Source organism: Pan troglodytes, chromosome 6, assembly GCF_028858775.2.
Source record: "Pan troglodytes isolate AG18354 chromosome 6, NHGRI_mPanTro3-v2.0_pri, whole genome shotgun sequence".
In the NCBI taxonomy this organism is placed as follows: Eukaryota; Metazoa; Chordata; class Mammalia; order Primates; family Hominidae; genus Pan; species Pan troglodytes.
Window position 1 is genome coordinate 101,854,799 of NC_072404.2, and position 17,989 is coordinate 101,872,787.

The 17,989-nt window shown below is 39.6% G+C and overlaps 1 protein-coding gene and 1 long non-coding RNA gene across 13 annotated transcripts in view; one reads left to right on the forward strand and one right to left on the reverse strand.

The window, feature by feature from the left end:
- Positions 1-12,723, forward strand: part of LOC134810467 (uncharacterized) — a 30,073-nt gene extending 17,350 nt beyond the window's left edge. The window contains exon 3 of the long non-coding RNA XR_010158591.1: positions 12,593-12,723. This is a non-coding gene — a long non-coding RNA (uncharacterized LOC134810467). The remainder of the gene's footprint in view (positions 1-12,592) is intronic.
- The window catches only part of PEX1 (peroxisomal biogenesis factor 1), a 41,670-nt gene continuing 32,047 nt past the window's right edge, over positions 8,367-17,989 (reverse strand). For 8 of the 12 annotated variants that reach the window (XM_016945193.3, XM_063814701.1, XM_016945195.3 and 5 more), the window contains 7 exons: positions 15,830-15,972; positions 15,636-15,739; positions 14,302-14,478; positions 12,622-12,852; positions 11,062-11,259; positions 10,641-10,771; positions 8,367-8,883 (listed from right to left, as the gene is read on the reverse strand). In XM_016945193.3, the coding sequence (XP_016800682.3) occupies positions 8,799-8,883; positions 10,641-10,771; positions 11,062-11,259; positions 12,622-12,852; positions 14,302-14,478; positions 15,636-15,739; positions 15,830-15,972 (1,069 nt within the window). In that variant the 3' untranslated portion in view covers positions 8,367-8,798. Of the gene's footprint in view, positions 8,884-10,640; positions 10,772-11,061; positions 11,260-12,621; positions 12,853-14,301; positions 14,479-15,273; positions 15,740-15,829; positions 15,973-17,989 lie in introns of all 12 variants that reach the window. The other 4 variants (XR_010158583.1, XR_010158585.1, XR_010158584.1 and 1 more) reach the window with 4 other exon arrangements.

A 17,989-nucleotide genomic window follows, 5' to 3' on the forward strand; every position in this document is an offset into this window, starting at 1 on the left:
GCTAGAAAGGGTAAAGGTTTTTGGAAATTTTCTTGTAATAAGAAGCAACCCTCACCCATTCCAAACCATTCCTTTTCTAACAGAAAAGGCAGCTTAAAGAGCCAGGCCAGCAAACTTTGATATGCAAATGCAGGCCATTAAAAACTAGGTCCACCCAACATGGCCACCATGGCGACTCCCACCCTCTTCTTGTCAGCACATGTACCAAGTGTCATGGCCCCCTCCAGATAATTCATGTGTTTTCAGAACATCATGGCAACCCACATTTGCATATTAAAGGGCTGAGGTGGGAGGGCCAGGTTTTTTGCGGGGTACATGAATGATACACCTGGTCAACCCAATCCCCTGGGCCCTATGCAAATCAGACACCGCCTCCTCCAGCCTCCCAGTATAATCAACCACTTTTCCACTGCACATGGGGTTTCATTCTCTCGGCTTGGAGCCCCCTCCCTCTGTGTCTGTACAGGGGAGCCTCTTCCTTCTTTTTTGCGTATTAAACTCTCTGCTCCTTAAAACCACTCCATGTGTGTCTGTGTTGTTGTCACCCGCGTCCCTGTGAAGAGAGTCCACCAAACAGGCTTTGTGTGAGCAACAAGGCTGTTTATTTCACCTGGGTGCAGGCGGGCTGAGTCCAAAAAAGGAGTCAGCTAAGGGAGATGGGGTGGGGCCATTTTATAGGATTTGGGTGGGTAGTGGAGGGGCAGGGGTCACAAGGTGCTCAGTGGGGGAGGTTTTGAGCCAGGAGAAGGAATTTCCCAACGTTAATTGCTCAGTTAAGGTGGGGCAGGAACAAATCACAGTGGTGGAATGTCATCGGTTAAGGCAGGAACAGGCCATTTTCACTTCTTTTGTGATTCTTCAGTTACTTCAGGCCATCTGGATGTATATGTGCAGGTCACAGGGGATATGATGGCTTGGGCTCAGAGGCCTGACATTGCTGTCTTCTTATATTAATAAGAAAAATAATGTAAAATAGTGTTGAAGTGTTGGGGCAGCAAAAATTTTGGGGGTGGTATGGAGAGATAATGGGCTATGTTTCTCAGGGCTGCTTTGAGAGGGATTATGGGCGGCATGGGAACCTAGAGTGGGAGAGATTAAGCTGAAGGAAGATTTTGTGGTAAGGGGCGATATTGTGGGGTTGTTAGAAGGAGCATTTGTTGTATAGAACGATTGGTGATGGCCTGGATGCGGTTCTGTATGAATTGAAAAACTAAACGGAAGACACAAGGTCCGAATAAGAGAAGGAGAAAAACAGATATTAAAGGACTAAGATTTGGGAGGACCTAGGACATCCAATTAGAGAGTGCCCAAGGGGGTTCAGCATAATTACTTGCTTGGTTGGCGAGTTTTTGGGCTCTATCCTCCTTTTAAAGTTGGAGGCTGAGTTTGGTGGGGTGTGTTTTTAAAAGACCATTAGTCCATTCTACCTTTCCTGAAGATTGAGGACAGTAAGGGGTACGAAGGTTCCACTGAATACCAAGAGCCTGAAAAACTGCTCAGGTGATTTGATTAATAAAGGCTGGTCCGTTATTGGACTGTATAGAGGTGGGAAGGCCAACCCAAGGAATTATGTCTGACAGAAGGGAAGAAATGACTGCGGTGGCCTTCTCAGACCCTGTGGGAAAGGCCTCTACCCATTCAGTGAAAGTGTCTACCCAGACCAAGAGGTATTTTAGTTTCCTGACTCAGGGCATGTGAGTAAAGTCAATTTGCCAGTCCTGGGCAGGGGCAAATCCCCGAGCTTGATGTGTAGGGAGGGTGGGGGGCCTGAACAATCCCTGAGGGGTAGTAGAATAGCAGATGGAACACTGAGAAGTGATTTCCTTGAGGATATGTTTCCACGATGGAAGGAAATGAGAGGTTCTAAGAGGTGGACTAGTGGCTTGTAACCTACATGGAAGAGGTTATGAAATGATGACAGAATAGAATGGGCCTGTGAGGCTGGAAGGAGATACTTTCCTTGGTCTAAGAACCATTTGCCTTGTGTGAGAAGAGATTGATAGGCGGAAGTTTCAGTGGGGGAGTAGGTGGGAATGACTGATGGGAAGGAGAAAAACTGGCCATGAGGGACAGAAGTTGGAACGCTAGGTGCTTCTTTAGCTACCTTATCAGCATAAGCATTTCCTAGAGCAATGGGATCTGACGCCTTTTGGTGGCCCTTGCAGTGTGTGACTCCAGCTTCCTTTGGAAGTAAAGCGGCCTTAAGAAGAGTTTTTATTAAAGAGGCATTAATGATGGAGGACCCTTGCATAGTGAGGAAACCTCTTTCAGCCCATATAACAGCATGGTGGTGCAAGATATGGAAGGCATATTTAGAGTCAGTATAAATATTGACGTGTAGTCCCTTTGCAAGAGTGAAGGCCCGAGTTAAGGCAATCAATTCGGCTTGCTGAGAGGTAGTGGAGGGGGGCAGAGCAGTAGCCTCAATGATGGATGTGGAAGATTCTATAGCATAGCCTGCCTTTGCTGGTGAGTGGCGATCAGGCCTGGTGGAACTGCCATCAATAAACCAAATGTGATCAACATGAGGAACAGAAAAGAAGGAAATATGGGGAAATGGGGTGAATGTCAGGTAGATCAGAGAGATACAATCATCAGGGTCAGGTGTGGTATCCAGAATAATGTGGGAGGCCGGATTGAAGTCTGGGCCAGGAAGAATGGTAATTGTGGGAGACTCAACAAAGAGTGAATACAGCTGAAGGAGCCGAGGAGCAGACAGTATATGCGTCAGGTGTGAGAAAGAAAATAGATTTTGGAAGTTGTGAGAGCTGTAGAGAGTGAGTTGAGCATAGTTTGTGATTTTGAGGGCCTCTAAAAGTATTAGGGCAGCGGAAGCTACCGCATGGAGACATGATGGCGAGCCTAAAACAGTAAGGTCAAGTTGTTTGGACAAAAAGGCTACAGGGCATGGTCCTGGTCCTTGTGTAAGAATTCCGACTGCACAGCCCTGCACTTCGGCTGTGTGTAATGAAAAGGGTTGGGATGAGACAGGGAGAGCTAGTGTGGGAGCAGTCTCTAAAGCTGTCTTCAAGGAATGGAAAGAGGAGTGGGGAAAGGATTTAGAATCTATGGGGTCAGCTAGGTTTCCTTTTGTGAGTTTATATAATGGTTTTGTTAGGATGGCAAAACCAGGTATCCAAAGGCAAAAGTATCCAACCATGCCTAGGAGGGAAAGGAGTTGTTGTTTTGTAGAAGAGGTTGGGATTTGAGAGATCAGTTGGAGACGCAATTGGCAGGGAGAGCACATGTGTTTTCATGAAGAATTATGCCGAGGTATGTAACAGATGGAGAAGAAATTTGAGCTTTGGAGGGGGATACCCGATATCCTTTGGAGAACAAATGTTGAAGGAGCAGGAGGGTGTCTTGTTGAGAAGATTTAAAGGAGGGGCTACAAAGTAGAAGGTCATCAATATATTGAATAAGGTGAGAAGCAGAGAGGTGGAAAGAAAGTAAATCATGAGAAAGAGCTTGGCTGAAGTAATGAGGGCTGTCCCTGAAGCCTTGCGGCAGTACAGCCCAGGTAAGCTGCTGGGACTGATGGGTGTCAGGGTCAGTCCAGGTAAAAGCAAAGAGAGGCTGGGATGAGGGGTGCAGGGGAATAGTGAAAAAAGCATCTTTAAGATCAAGAACGGAATAGTGAGTTGTGGAGGAAGGCATTGAGGACAAAAGAGTGTACGAGTTGGGTGCTACAGGGTGGATAGGCAAAACAATTTGGTTGATAAGGTGCAGATCCTGAACTAATCTGTAAGACTTATCTGGTTTTTAGACAGGTAAAATGGGGGAATTGTATGGAGAGTTTATAGGTTTTAGAAGCCCGTGCTGTAGCAGGCGAGTGATAACAAGCTTCAATCCCTTTAAAGCCTGTTGTGGGATGGGATACTGGCATTGAGCAGGGTAAGGGTGATTAGGTTTTAATGGGATAGTAATGGGCGTGTGATCGGTTGCCAGGGAGGGAGTAGAGGTGTCCCATACTTGTGGGTTAAGGTCGGGGGATACGAGAGGAAGATACGAAAGAGGCTTTGGGTTGGGAAGAAGGGCGGCAATGAGATGTGGCTGTAGCCCAGGAATAGTCGGGGAAGCAGATAATTTGGTTAAAATGTCTCGGCCTAATAAGGGAACTGGGCAGGTGAGGATAACTAAAAAAGAGTGCATAAAAGAATGTTGTCCAAGTTGGCACCAGAGTGGGGGAGTTTTAAGGGGTTTTGAAGCTTGACCGTCAACACCCACAACAGTTATGGGGGAAAGGGAAACAGGCCCTTGAAAAGAAGGTGATGTGGAGTGGGTAGCCCCTGTATCGATTAAACAGGGGATGGACTTAGCCTCCACTGTGAGAGTTACCCGAAGCTCAGCATCCGTGATGGTCCAGGGGACTTCTGAAGTGATCGGGCAGTGTCAGTCTTCAGCCGCTAAGCCGGGAAGATCTGGGAAGGAGTCAGTCAGAGAGCCTTGGGCCAGAGTTCCAGGGGCTCTGGGATTGGCTGCTGGGTGAGTTGGACAGTCCGATTTCCAGTGGGGTCCTGCACAAATGGGACGTGGCTTAGGAGGAATCCTGGGCTGCAGGCATTCCTTGGCCCAATGGCCAGATTTCCGGCACTTGAAGCAAGATCCTGGGGGAGGTGGTCCTGGAGGAACGCCTGGCTGCTGCAGTTCAGGTGTTTTGAAGTTCTTGTTTGCTGGAGATGTGGCTGGGGTTTCTCTCAGAGTTGAGGCAAGGAATTGCAACTCAAATACGTTGCTACTTGGCTGCCTCTACTCTATTCTTGTACACCTTGAAGTGAGGTTAATTAAGTCCTGTTGTGGGGTTTGAGGGCCAGAATTTAATTTTTGGAGCTTTATTTAATGTTGGGAGCGGATTGGGTAATAAAATGCATATTGAGAATAAGACGGCCTTCTGACCCTTCAGGGTCTAGGGCTGTAAAGCCTGTAAGGGTTGTTGCCAGATGGGCCATGAACTGGCTGGGTTTTTATATTTGATGAAAAAGAGCGTAAACGCTAACTGATTTGGGAGAGGTCAGATAAAGAAAAAGGAGCATTAACCTTGACTATGCCTTTAGCTCCAGCCACGTCTTTAAGAGGAAATTGTTGGGCAGGTGGGGGAGGGCTAGTCACAGAACGAAACTGTAAGCCGGACTGAGTGTGAGGAGAGGAGGTGATAAAAGGATTATAGGGTGGGGGAGCAGAGGCTGAGGAAGAATTGGGACCTGGCTCGGCCTGGTGAGGAGCAGCCTGGGGAGGAGGGGAGAGTTCAGATGGGTCTGTAGCAAAGGAGGATTCAAAGGACTCAGAGCTTGGGGTGGAGACTGAAGGAACAGACAGGAGGAGAGAAAGAAGAAAGATTTGGGATGAGTCGCATTGGGAGCAGAGACTAGGGAGGGACCAATGTGTAAAAGAATGCCTGGACGTCAGGCATCTCAGACCATTTTTCCATTTTTCCACAAAAATTATCTAGATCTTGTAGGATGGAGAAATTGAAAGTGCCATATTCTGGCCATTTAAAGCTATTATCAAGTTTGTACTGCAGCCACGCGGTGTTGCAGAAGAAAATAAGGCATTTAGGTTTTAGGTCAGGTGTGAGTTGAAGAGGTTTTAGGTTTTTAAGAACACAGGCTAAGGGAGAAGGGGGAATGGAGGGCAGAAGTTTGCCCATAGTGAAGGAGGTAAGTTTAAAGAGAAAGGTAGAGACACAGAGAAAGGGGTGGGTGAGCAGCCAAAGCAGGCGTCCCCTGCTTTTGCAGTTGACTTACCACCAAGGGAATGTGGGTGAGTGACCAAGGCAGGTGTCCCCACCGTGATCAGACACCAATGGAGTGTGGGTGAATAATCAGGCAGGCATCCCCGCAGTGATTAAACACCAAGGGAAGACTGTCTTCCCAAGTCCGTGACTGGTGCTGGAGTTTTGGGTCCATGGATAAAATGTGTCTCCTTTGTCTCCACTAGAGATGAAAAAGAACTGGAATTGGAAGGACAGGGAGATTGAAGGGTAGTGAGAGAGGGAGTTTGAAGGGTAGCAAGAGAGGCTGGAGAAGAGAGTGAAAAGACTGCTTACCTGATTTGAAATTCGGTGAGCTGTTCCTTGGGCTGGTTGGTCTGAGGACCCAAGGTTGTAGGTGGATGTCCTCACAGAGTGAGGGCAAGGACAGGGGACTGGTCTCCTGAAGGAGTCCTCCTATCCCAGGTTTTGGCACCAAATGTCATGAGTGTCCGTGTGAAGAGAGTCCACCAAACAGGCTTTGTGTGAGCAACAAGGCTGTTTATTTCACCTGGGTGCAGGCGGGCTGAGTCCGAAAAAGGAGTCAGCGAAGGGAGATAGGGGTGGGGCCATTTTATAGGATTTGGGTGGGTAGTGGAAAATTATAATCAAAGGGGGTTTTCTCTTAGGGGCAGGGGCGGGGGTCACAAGGTGCTCAGTGGGGGAGGTTTTTGAGCCAGGAGAAGGACTTTCACAAGGTTAATCGCTCAGTTAAGATGGGGCAGGAACAAATTACAATGGTGGAATGTCATCAGTTAAGGCAGGAACAGGCCATTTTCACTGCTTTTGTGATTCTTTGGTTACTTCAGGCCATCTGGATGTATACGTGCAGGTCACAGGGGAGGATGGCTTAGCTTGGGCTCAGAGGCCTGACAGTCGTTTTATCTAAATCAGCGTGAGACCAAGGACCCTGGTGTTCCTCCAGTCATTGGAGCCATATCATTTGTGTTCTTAAGACCAAAATACATGGGCAAAGATCCTACTTGATTCTTACAATTTAAAAATCTCCCAGTTAGTAAACAAAGGCCTGGTTTGAGTCACCACAATATAGTCATGGCCCCTGACCTAATTCTCACACCTAGGTCAGACTAAGAATGAAGAGCCAGAGAAAAGGCCCTGTCATCACATCACAAGTTCTTGCCATGAATCTTCTTTTCTCCAAGCCTTCTTCACAGGATCCAAAGGCACCAGACACTCGGGATTATCAGACACTGTGTATGCACTAATTCTTGGAGACCCAGAATTCCACTGTGACTTCCTATCAGAGTGAAAGCATTACTGCTACATTGAGGGAGTAGCCCTTACAAACAGTGGAGACAGGAAATCTTCCAAGGGAACAGAATTGTTAAGTAACATATCTCCTCCATTCTGTCAGGAGGTAGAGATGTCTGATATAAAAATCTATGCTGATTCACAGATAGTGGCTAATAACATAACCAGATGACCAGAAATTTGGAAAGAACACAACTGGGTATGAGGTCTGGAGGAAAAGTATGCCCAGAGTTCTTGGAATGGGCCCAAAGAATCAGAATATTTGTGTCCTATGTGAATGCTCAGTTAAAAGCCTTCAGTGCTTATACTAATCAAGTGGTCAAGATGACCTCTGTATGGATGTCAATCGGCCGTCTTTTCCAGCCACCCCAGTGCTTAAGATTCATGGTCAAATTGGCCAAGAGTGCAGGGATGTGGCCTCCACAATGTGGACTTCCCCCTCACCACAGCTGACATGACAACCCAGCTATATTGACAGCCTACTTGTCAGCAGCAGTGACCAACCAGGCAAGTCCACACCCAGGAGAGAACAGCCCAAGTCTGACAGCAGGCTGATTACATCTGATCCTCTTCTATCACAGAGCAGGCAGCAATTTGTCCTTCCTGGAGGGGACACACCTTGGAATTGTATTTGTTTTGTATGTTCTCCAAATTTTTACCACCACCACCTTTCATGAACTTACTAAATGGTTTTTACATTGTTTGTTAGGCTATCCCATAGACATTGCTTCTGATCATGAACCTCACTTTATGGTGAAAAGAGGGCAGGTATGTCAGCTCAGTGATTTCATCAAAGAACTGAGAAACAAAGTGCAATGCAGGGTGACGCGTCTCAGTTTAATACTAGTGAGCCACAAAGTCTTTGTTTCTATCCCCTGGGATTCTGAGCTTTGCTGGTTTAGAACCTTGAACCTCCTGGGATCAAGTGATCCTCCTACCTCAGCCTCCCAAGTAGCTGGGACTAGAGGCATACCATCATGCATGGCTAATTTTTTTTTTAAGAGATGGGGTCTCACTATGTTGCCCAGGCTTACTTGTATATTTTAATTAATGTTCTCCTTTTTGCTGTTCCCTTACCCCATTACTATATAGTTAAGATATTAGATACGCAGATTGTATTGATGGTGGCTAACTTTATAATTTAGTTCATATATGAGAGAATATCAAGATAAAATCATAACTGGAACTAGGAGAGGAATGGATGTCATTTAAATATCTTGGGCTTGGAGCTGGATGTAGTATAGTAGAGGGATGTGATTTCATTTCTGGTTGAGCGGATAAGTAAATGTATTTGAATTATATGTAAATTTCACATTTTTTGATATACAAAGAACAGATAATTGTATCAGTAGGTAATAGGATATTTTATTTCAAAACAGTGAAGAAGCTGCTAAGCATAAAATTTGTCAAATGCTACAAAGGTGATGAATATACAACTGGGAATTCCAAGAAATTTAAATTTAATTACATTCTTTATTATCTTTTCCTCAAAAGAAATAAATTAGTTCCACCATTTGGCTAATATTATTTCATTAAAGACTGAATTTAGATTTTAGGAAATAAAATATGGAATCTGTTATAATGTCCCAATTTATACTACAGTATTAATCTCAATCCTGATCATTACATAATTATAGCATTTACCAATCTGTGATTTTATAAATTAACCAAATTTGTTAAATTAAGAAGAAATTCATAGACACCATTTTTTTCCTGTTACAACATATGGAAAAGCCATCAAAAAACTTAACAGAACCAAATCAAAAAGAAGTATATTTTATGCTAAAGTTACTTTCTGTCCAGGTCGAAACATTGTTCCACTTTGATTTTTTCTCCTCTTTGGATTTTGAAAGCTTTCATATCTGAAAAAAGAAAGAGATAATTTAATATGTATAAATACTACCATTACAAAACAAAAGATAATGGATTGTTGGCAAACACAATTATATTTTAAGAAATGAACGGGAAATAACAAACTAGAAAAAAAAAATTCCAGTCACAGAAATTAAAAAGAATTCTTACAAATAAAGTTGCACTCCAATAGAAAACGGAGCAAAGGGGATGAAGAGACAAGTTAGAAAAGATAAAATACAAATGACAATAAATAATATGAAAAATTATAACTTCTACACTTTAATCAAAGAAATGTAAATTATTGATATCATTTTTCTAAAATCAAAAGGGCCAAGTTTAGAAAAATACTGCAACACACAATGTTAGTGATGGTGCAGTATATCTGGCAGGCAATTTGGCAATACATTTCAAAAGCCTTAAAAAATGTGAGCTCCCTGTTATACAATTCCACCTCTATCCCAGTGAAACAATTAGATATGTGCATATATTCAGCTGCAAGAATGTTCATTACCACATTGCCTGGGAGCAATTTAAATGTCTAAAAATTGGATATTGTGGCATAGCTACACTATAAAATGACATTTAAAAACAGTAAAGTAGTTAACATTTAAAATGTAAAACAATTTTCAGGATGTATGTGGATAAAGGGGGGGACTGCTATATAGCAATATGTACAGACTGTTCTTATCATAATAGGAAAACATATATAAGCATATAAACAAATATGCTTTGGGAGGTGGTGGGCTTAACAGAAATTTGTTTCCTTATTTTTCCTTACCTCTGTTTTCTGATTCTTCTTTAATAAATACATAGCACTAACGTTATGTACACATACATACATACTTCAAAGTACTGCAAAATTAGATAACAAAAGGTAGCAGCTTCTAAAGACCAGGAATAAACATCTCTTAAATTGAATTACACTGAATCATTGACCTAGAATGGTTCCCAGTCCATGGGTCTCAGATGCATAGGTGGCCATAAACTCAATTGCAAGGATCCTTTAAATCCAATGTATAACAAATGTGGTCCACAAATGAATAAATCTGAATGTATTTAAATGTTCTTGAGATCAATAAAATATTAATATAAATTATTTTGAAGGCAAAACAGGTATTTTTATAACAAAATTTTATAAACTATACATTAGAATCACTTTCAACTTTTAATTTTCCTTATTTCTTCGAAGTTACTAAATTTTTTTTTTTTTTTTTTTTTTTGAGACACAGTCTCGTTCTGTCGCCCAGGCTGGATGGAGTGCAGTGGTGCAATCTCGGCTCACTGCAACCTCTACCTCCTGGGTTCAAGCAATTCTCCTGTCTCAGCCTCCCAAGTAGCTGGGACTACAGGCGCATGCCACCACACCTGGCTAATTTTTGTATTTTTAGTAGAGATGGGGTTTCCCCGTGTTGGTCAGGCTTGCCTCGAACTCCTGACCTCAGGTGATCCACCTGCCTTGGCCTCCCAAAGAGCTGGGATTACAGGCATGAGCCACAGCACCCAGCCCAAAGTTACTAAAATTAAATGAGTCCATTATGAATAATTCAAATATAATCAAATGAACTGGTTAATGAAAACTCAATTTTGACTTCTGTACTTCTGACATTTTGGGGTTTTTTAATGCATAGCTACGACACATATTTTTTGAATTAGCTTTTAAATATTCAAAATATTTTTATTTTAAACACGAACTTTAAAGGTTTAAGTGTAATACTATGTCACTTGTAATAGTAGCTGTACTTCCAAAACAGAATCTGTTACTTACAGCTCAGCAAAATTCTTCCAGTCATCTTCACTAATGGATGGTCTTGTGTGACCAAGTGCAGTCATTAAATGTGACTGACTAATAGCCAGTCTGGTTTTGATTGGTCCTGGTTGGTTAATGGATTCGTCCTCCTTAAGTAAAAAAAGAAATTGACAAAGAGTTAAATTAAGGATGTAAAAAAAAATGTGGTAGTCCAGTTGTTACTTCTTATTGTCAGTTTTTTCAAGAGACCATACGTTCTCTTCCTTATAAGATAATGAAACATTGAAAGCAAGGAAGCACATAACCATGACTGAGTTAATGTGTTCTGGTCCCTTGTTTATAAATATAGCTCGTTTATAAGTCAAAGAAATATATATCAAAAGGGTGAAACAATTTTTAAGAAGTTTTAACAATTATAATGAGGGGGAAAAAGCCATACTCCACTTTGGCTCCGGTATCTGCCTTTGATAATACTGATATCTGCCCTCAGTTGATCTCTTTGTTCTTGTGTAAGTTCTTGGCAACCCTCTTGTGAAGCTGTCCTTAACACTGGAGGCTGTGAAAACAACTGTTCTTTCCCAGGAACTCCAGGCAAATCCTGAGTCATGGAGCTTGGTGCAGAGAGACATTGTGAGCTCTGCATGGTAAATTGTAGTAATGAAAGATGGAAGGAAGAGGGGGAGAGAAAAAACTATGTGTTTACCAAATATAAAAAATTAAACATTTTAAGCAATAAAACATTACCATAGATAAGTATACATGTTAATTAACTGAAATTAAGCAAGCTGAAAAGTTGTTCATCTTCTATAAAGGTTCACTGATACCTGTGTTATAGAACCACCATCAAGTGAAAATTGCCATAACACAGGGTAGGTTTTTTTTAACTTTGTTGCTTAAATCCAACACACTAATGCCCAAGGACAGGTTTCTTCATTTTCAGAAAGTAAAGTTATACTAAGTTTCTGGGACATTTCTAAATAGAATAAATTAAAAACAGAATTAAAGACTAAAATTAAACCACCACCTTACTGTTCTTGGGAATAAAAATGAATTGCTTTTATATTTTTAAAGTCTGAGTTAGGCTAGGCATAGTGGCTCACACCTGTAATCCTAGCACTTTGGGAGGTCAAGGCACGCAGATAGCTTGAGCCCAGGAGTTTGAGACCAGCCTGGGCAATATGGTGAAACCTCATCTCTACAAAACATACAAAAATTAGCTGGGCATGGTGGCATGTGCCTGTAGTCCCAGCTACTCAGGAGGCTGAGGTGGGAGAATCACCTAAGCCCAGGAGGTCAAGGCTGCAGTGAGCCATAATTGTGCCACTGCACTCTAGTCTGGATGATAGAGTGAGACTGTCTCAAAAAAAAAAAAAAAAAAAAAGCCTAAATTAATAAAGCAAATGTACAAAAAACCAGGAAACATATAGATAACCAAACACATGTACAGTGTTACATGTACCAATAAAATTACAGTGAGCCACTATTAATTTTTAGAAGAGATGTTGAATGCTAGTAGAACAGTGATACTGCCCACATTTAATCAAAACACTTTCCTGTTGAAACATTATCAGTACACTTCATTGTGCTTACTATGCAGCAAAAGTATCACAGATAACATTTTGTTTTCAGGAATTTCTTACATTATTGTATCAAATTATTCATTATCCTCAACTGTTCATGATAACAGAATTTAAGTTGACTATAAAATGGAACTGCTCCTAAAGATGTTTTAAAGCCACTAGGTAAGAGAAACCTCAAAGAAACCAAAGGTAATCACAACCACGCGCTACTTTGGTTCCTTGCTCCCAGCCCTGTCTTGAAAATCTTAACAAGGAATGCAAATTACCAATTAGTGTAAGCAAGAAACAAGACTATTTTACTGAAGAACCAACCAACCAGGAAGAATATGTGGGGCTGGTTAGGAGAGAAATCACTGCAACTTTACACCAACATATAGCTTTATATTTCAGAACTGTATAATGATGACTGCACAAGATACCAAATCAGAAGAGGTTCCATTTCCAAGTTCTGATTCATAAGAGCTTCCAAAGTAGAGCCGGTACATATTGAATTTTGATTCATCTGGAAGGATCTCGGACATCTCTAAAGAAACAAGGGACTGATCTAAGCCACATTCTCCATCTCCAGCTGAATCGTCAGAGCCACTGCTATGGTTAAGAAAGACCATTGAAGACAGACTTAGGTCACTATCAGAGCTGGAACTTCCATCCTAAAATACACAAAAGGACAACCAGTTTAAAGATGTAAACAATTTTAGTCTCAGAAATAAATAATAACATAGATAGCATTCTATTAGAGCAATACAAGAAACTTAGAAGCATTTTTCAAAAAGCTCATTAATTCTCTAACGGTTTTGAGGCACGTGGTAAAAATTTAACTATTAAAATATAAAGACAAGATAGAATGTGTAGATAATTTACCAACCATCCCCCAAGAAAGTCTGTAATGAAGCTAAGACTCAGACCTCTGGGCTTTATTTTTATGTCTCTGACTTTCCATTCATACTTTTCTACTCCAAAATGATGAATCAACCATGTTATAGAGTGCTTTCTCATTATAGAGAGCTCTACAAATACACACCTTTCTGGTAGTAAAGGGAGAGGGAAGAACTTCAATGGCTTGCCAAAATAGCAAAAACCTAGGGAGTTTCTGATTTAGAAACTGTAGGTTCTGTAGACATTCCAAACAAATGTGGTAAAGAAGAGTAATAGAATAATCCTTCCTAGAAAATATATGGTAAAGTCTATAATGTAACAGTTCAAATATCTACTGTAAATATTAAAATCATAATACTGTCTTTAGAGAAAAGGCTGATGCTAGGGCTGGGATACAGAAAGTACAAGATAAACCACGAATATTTTTCTTTTTTGGGGGCAGGGTCTCATTCTGTCATCCATGCTGGAGTGCAGTGGCACAAGCATGGCTCACTGCATCCTGGATTTACTCAAGCGATCCTCCTGCCACAGCCTCTCCCAAGAAGCTAGGACTACAGGTATGTGCCACCATGCCCAGCTAATTTTTAAATTTTTCATAGAGACAAGATCCCACTCTGTTGTCCATAGTGGGTACAGTTTGTGCAACCATGATTTGGTCTCAAACTAGGCCCAAATGATCCTCCTGCCTTGGCCTGCCAAAGTGCTGGGATTACAGGCGTGAGCCACTGCACCTGGCCAAGAATAACTTACTGTATCTGGAAGTGAGGAAGTGATTCAAGAATGATGAGGACATGTCATAAAGATACAGGAACCATACAAAAGGGGCTCCTATTGGCCAGATTGGAACAATGTGAGCTTCAAAACAACAACTTTAACTGATTATTTTTTAAAAGTTAAAGTACAAACAAACTAAAAACTCTAATTATTTTTGTTTGTAGTATTTAATTCATGGTATCCCAATTTAAATAATATCCTTGCAAACACCAACATGTTTTTGCCAATATTAAGGTAATGTTAAAGAAACAGACATCAAACTTCATAATTATAAATTCTCTGCAAAACCCATATTCCAACTATGGAACATTTAACTAAAGGTAAATTTATGTTTCTATACAGTTTTATCAAAGTTGTTTAAAAAATAGCATTTTTTAAGGTGGAAATTTTGACATTGTACTTCTTTTATCACTCATAAAATGTCATAACAACTTCCTCATATAACTTGCCTGGAGTCCACTCGAGAGCAGCATTCCATGTAAGGCCTCCAATTGGGCATTGTAAAGTAAAGCTTTCAGATCAGCTCCAGTAAAGGAGTCAGTTACTGATGCTACATGCTGAAGGTCAACATCATCTGCCAGAGGTAGAGAGTCACTGAGGACATTTAAAATTTCAAGACGTGACACCTGAAGGGAGAAAAATTTATTTAACAAATAAAAAATAAAATTAAAAATATTATCTTAAATTGTGTATCTTATGATTTTCTTCATAAATTAATCTTATATATCTAAAAAGCTTTATAAGTAAGTTGAGAAATGTACCAACAGCCTACTATTTATCTTCCTTGGAATTTTTTCCCCAACAGAAATAATATATATAGGAAAATGAATGAAAATCAAACACTCTTAAGGCTGGGCATGGTGGCTCACGCCTGTAATCCCAACACTTTGGGAGGTTGAGGCGGGAGGATCACTTGAGCCCTGGAGTTCAAGAAAGCCTGGGCAACACAGGGAGACCCCATCTCTATACAAAAATTAATAATAAAATTATCTGGGCATGGTAGCGTGTGCCTGTTGTCCCAGCTACTCGGGAGGCTGAGGTGGGGAGATTGCTTGAGCCTGGGACATAGAGGCTGCAGTGAGTTGTGATCGTACCTGTGTACTCCAGCCTGCGTGACAAAGTGAGACCTTGTCTGAAAAACAAAAACCCAAAAACCTACAAAATATTCAGTGTAAATAATTTCTTATTCACACAGTGCTTATTTTCTAGATTTAGGCAAGTGTGCCAAGAAGGTATTTCAAAAGGAAAATCTAAATAATAGCTACATGTAACATATATACAGATACTTTATACCTTTGACTATTCATTTGTCTATCTGTTCTTTCATTCATTTATTTGTTTGCTTCTAAATTGGAGAATAAGAGTTGGAACAACACAGGACAAGGAAGAGTTGAAAAATTATCTCTATGAAACCTGCTTACATGCTTACGATTCACATGCTTGATTCTGCATCAGAGTTTTTTTTTTGACAGGATAATGGAAGTATGTAATCTTTGAACAGAAGATAATGTGAAAATATAATACATTAGGTTTCTTGCATTTTTTTTCCCCCAATCAGCCAACACAGAAGGATTACAAAGTTTTCAGACTTGCACTGGGCCAAAAAAAGGCTTTGCATCTAATTCAGAATCTTTTTATGCTTTGAGCAGCAAACAGTGGCTAAAGCTTTTCCCTAAGAAAGCTGGTCTTCTAAGGACAATTGCCATTACCTGGCAGAAGTAAAGCTCACAAGGAAAGAGTGTAGCATTTGTTGGGTTTTGGACTCTAAATATGAAATTGTCACCTGATCAGGAGGAGGACAGTATACACATTTATCTAGTCGACCAGGCCTAAGCAGGGCAGGGTCAATCAAGTCAGGGCGACTAGTAGCAGCCAATACATAAACACCTAGAGGAAAAAAGAACATTTTTTTACCAAAATCTGATGACATGATGACATTTTGTTATAACATTCTATTTCTGTATTTATAATTATTACCCTGTAAGCCTTCTACTCCATCCAACTGAGTCAGCAACTGGTTAACTACTCGGTCTGTAACTCCTGTATTATCATGACCCCGCCGAGGAGCAATGGATTCAAATTCATCAAAGAAAAGAATGCAGGGCTTTGCAGCCTGTGCTCTGGGAAAAACAAACAACATTTCATATTTGAATCAGGCTTCATAGTTGGCAAAGTGATTTCATATATATATATATGAATGTATTTATTTTACGTATTTATATATATATATATACTTCTTTTAATTTTTACAACAAACCCTTAAAGAAGGCAAGTTGTATGTAATTACATATAAATACATATAAATGTATTTATATATATTTATGTATTTATTTTAATCTTTACAACAAACCCTTAAAGAAGGCAAGGCATATGAAATTACCCTTGTATTCAGTAAACTGTTGAGGTCAAGGTGTTTATTAAGACCCATGCCTTCTGGATAGACTAACAGGGATCAAAACAAAAACTGACTCTTAGTCAATAAGTCAAACACTTTTGATTCCTATTACAAGTAACCATTTTTATATTAATATATACTTATTGGCCACCCTTCCTTCTTTTGTGAAATGCCTATTCATTTATTTTGCCCATTCAAAATTTGGAAAGCTCATTATGTTGGTACTGTTTTGTAAGGGCTCTCTATAAAATATATTTTCTTTCTTTTACTTTTTTAATAATTTGAACTTTGACTTTGTTTTATTAATTTATTAACAAATTTTAATTCAAAATAAGTGAATATTAATTCCATATCTGGCAACAGGTGGACTAGATGTCTGGCGAATAACACCTAATATAAAACACCTGTCACGGTGATTGAAAAAAATCAACAGCTATCTCATTAAATGCATGGCAAGTAAAATATATCTTCTGGGGCCAAAAATAGACCAGAATTATCTGCTACTTGAATGTTTGGCAAAACTCTCCTAGAAAACTGAGTCTGATGTTTGATTTGTGTAAAGACCTCTTTAACTTTTCTAATTCAATTTTTACTAAGTTATAGGACTACTCAGATTTTGTTTCTTTTTTGCTCAATTTTGGTCAATTTTGTTTTTGTCTATGTCACCTAAGTTTTCAAATGTATTGGCATGAATATTTTCATAATATTCCCTTATTATCTTTTACATTTCTGGGATATCTTTAGCTATGTTTCCCTTTTTATCCCTAAAATTGTTTATTCATGCTTTCTTTTTTCTTAATCAAACTTGTTAGAGATTTGTCAATTGTACTCGGTGTTCAAAAAATAAATCTTGGCTTTGTGAGCTTCTCTGTTTTGTGTTTCATTAAACTTCATTCTTATCTTTATTATTTCCCTTTTAACGTATTTTTTAGTTTATATCTATAATTTTCCTAATTTCATGAGATAGATACATAAGTGGTTAACTTTCAACCTTTTTTCTTTTCTAAACATTTAACACTATAAATTTTCCTTGAAATCAGTTTTGCAACATCTAACAATTTTAATGGATAGTATTTTCATTATCATTTGCTCCCAAATATTTTCCACTATAACTTCTCTTTAACCCAGGAATTACGTGGAAGAGGTTTATTTTGTTTATGCTTTTTCCTGGTAAACTCGGTGGTGAATACATGAAGTATTCATTTTATTATTCTTCCTTAAGCTGCATAAGTATTTTATGTATATTCTCTTAACTGTATACTTTATAATAAAATTTTTGGAAGAATAAAACAGTAACTTTTATTTTAAAACTCCCCATAATGCTATCACATTTGAATAATTATTTTCATCCTTAAATATCATCTTCTGTATTCATATACAGTTTTTTAATATATGCAAAATAGTTACACTCACTGAAATTAAATTGGCCAGATGGACTCTTGATTTATAAGAGATAAATTAGAAACTGGGGGAAAAAAGAATTTAGAACTTACAAAATTTAGAGATAAATTAGGGGCAATTATTTGCTTCATATAAGAATCTACTCTGAGATTTCTTTGAATAACCACTTCGATTCCACTTTGAGGAGTATTTCTATTGTAAAACAAAACCAAATAATTTCCAAAATTTAATATCTAAAATGTTTTGTATTATTTGATGAAATAGAGAATCCATGTCCTCTAGCTTATTAATAATTCACATAAACCACAGGTTTCAAATATCAGTTCTTCAAAAAACAAGAC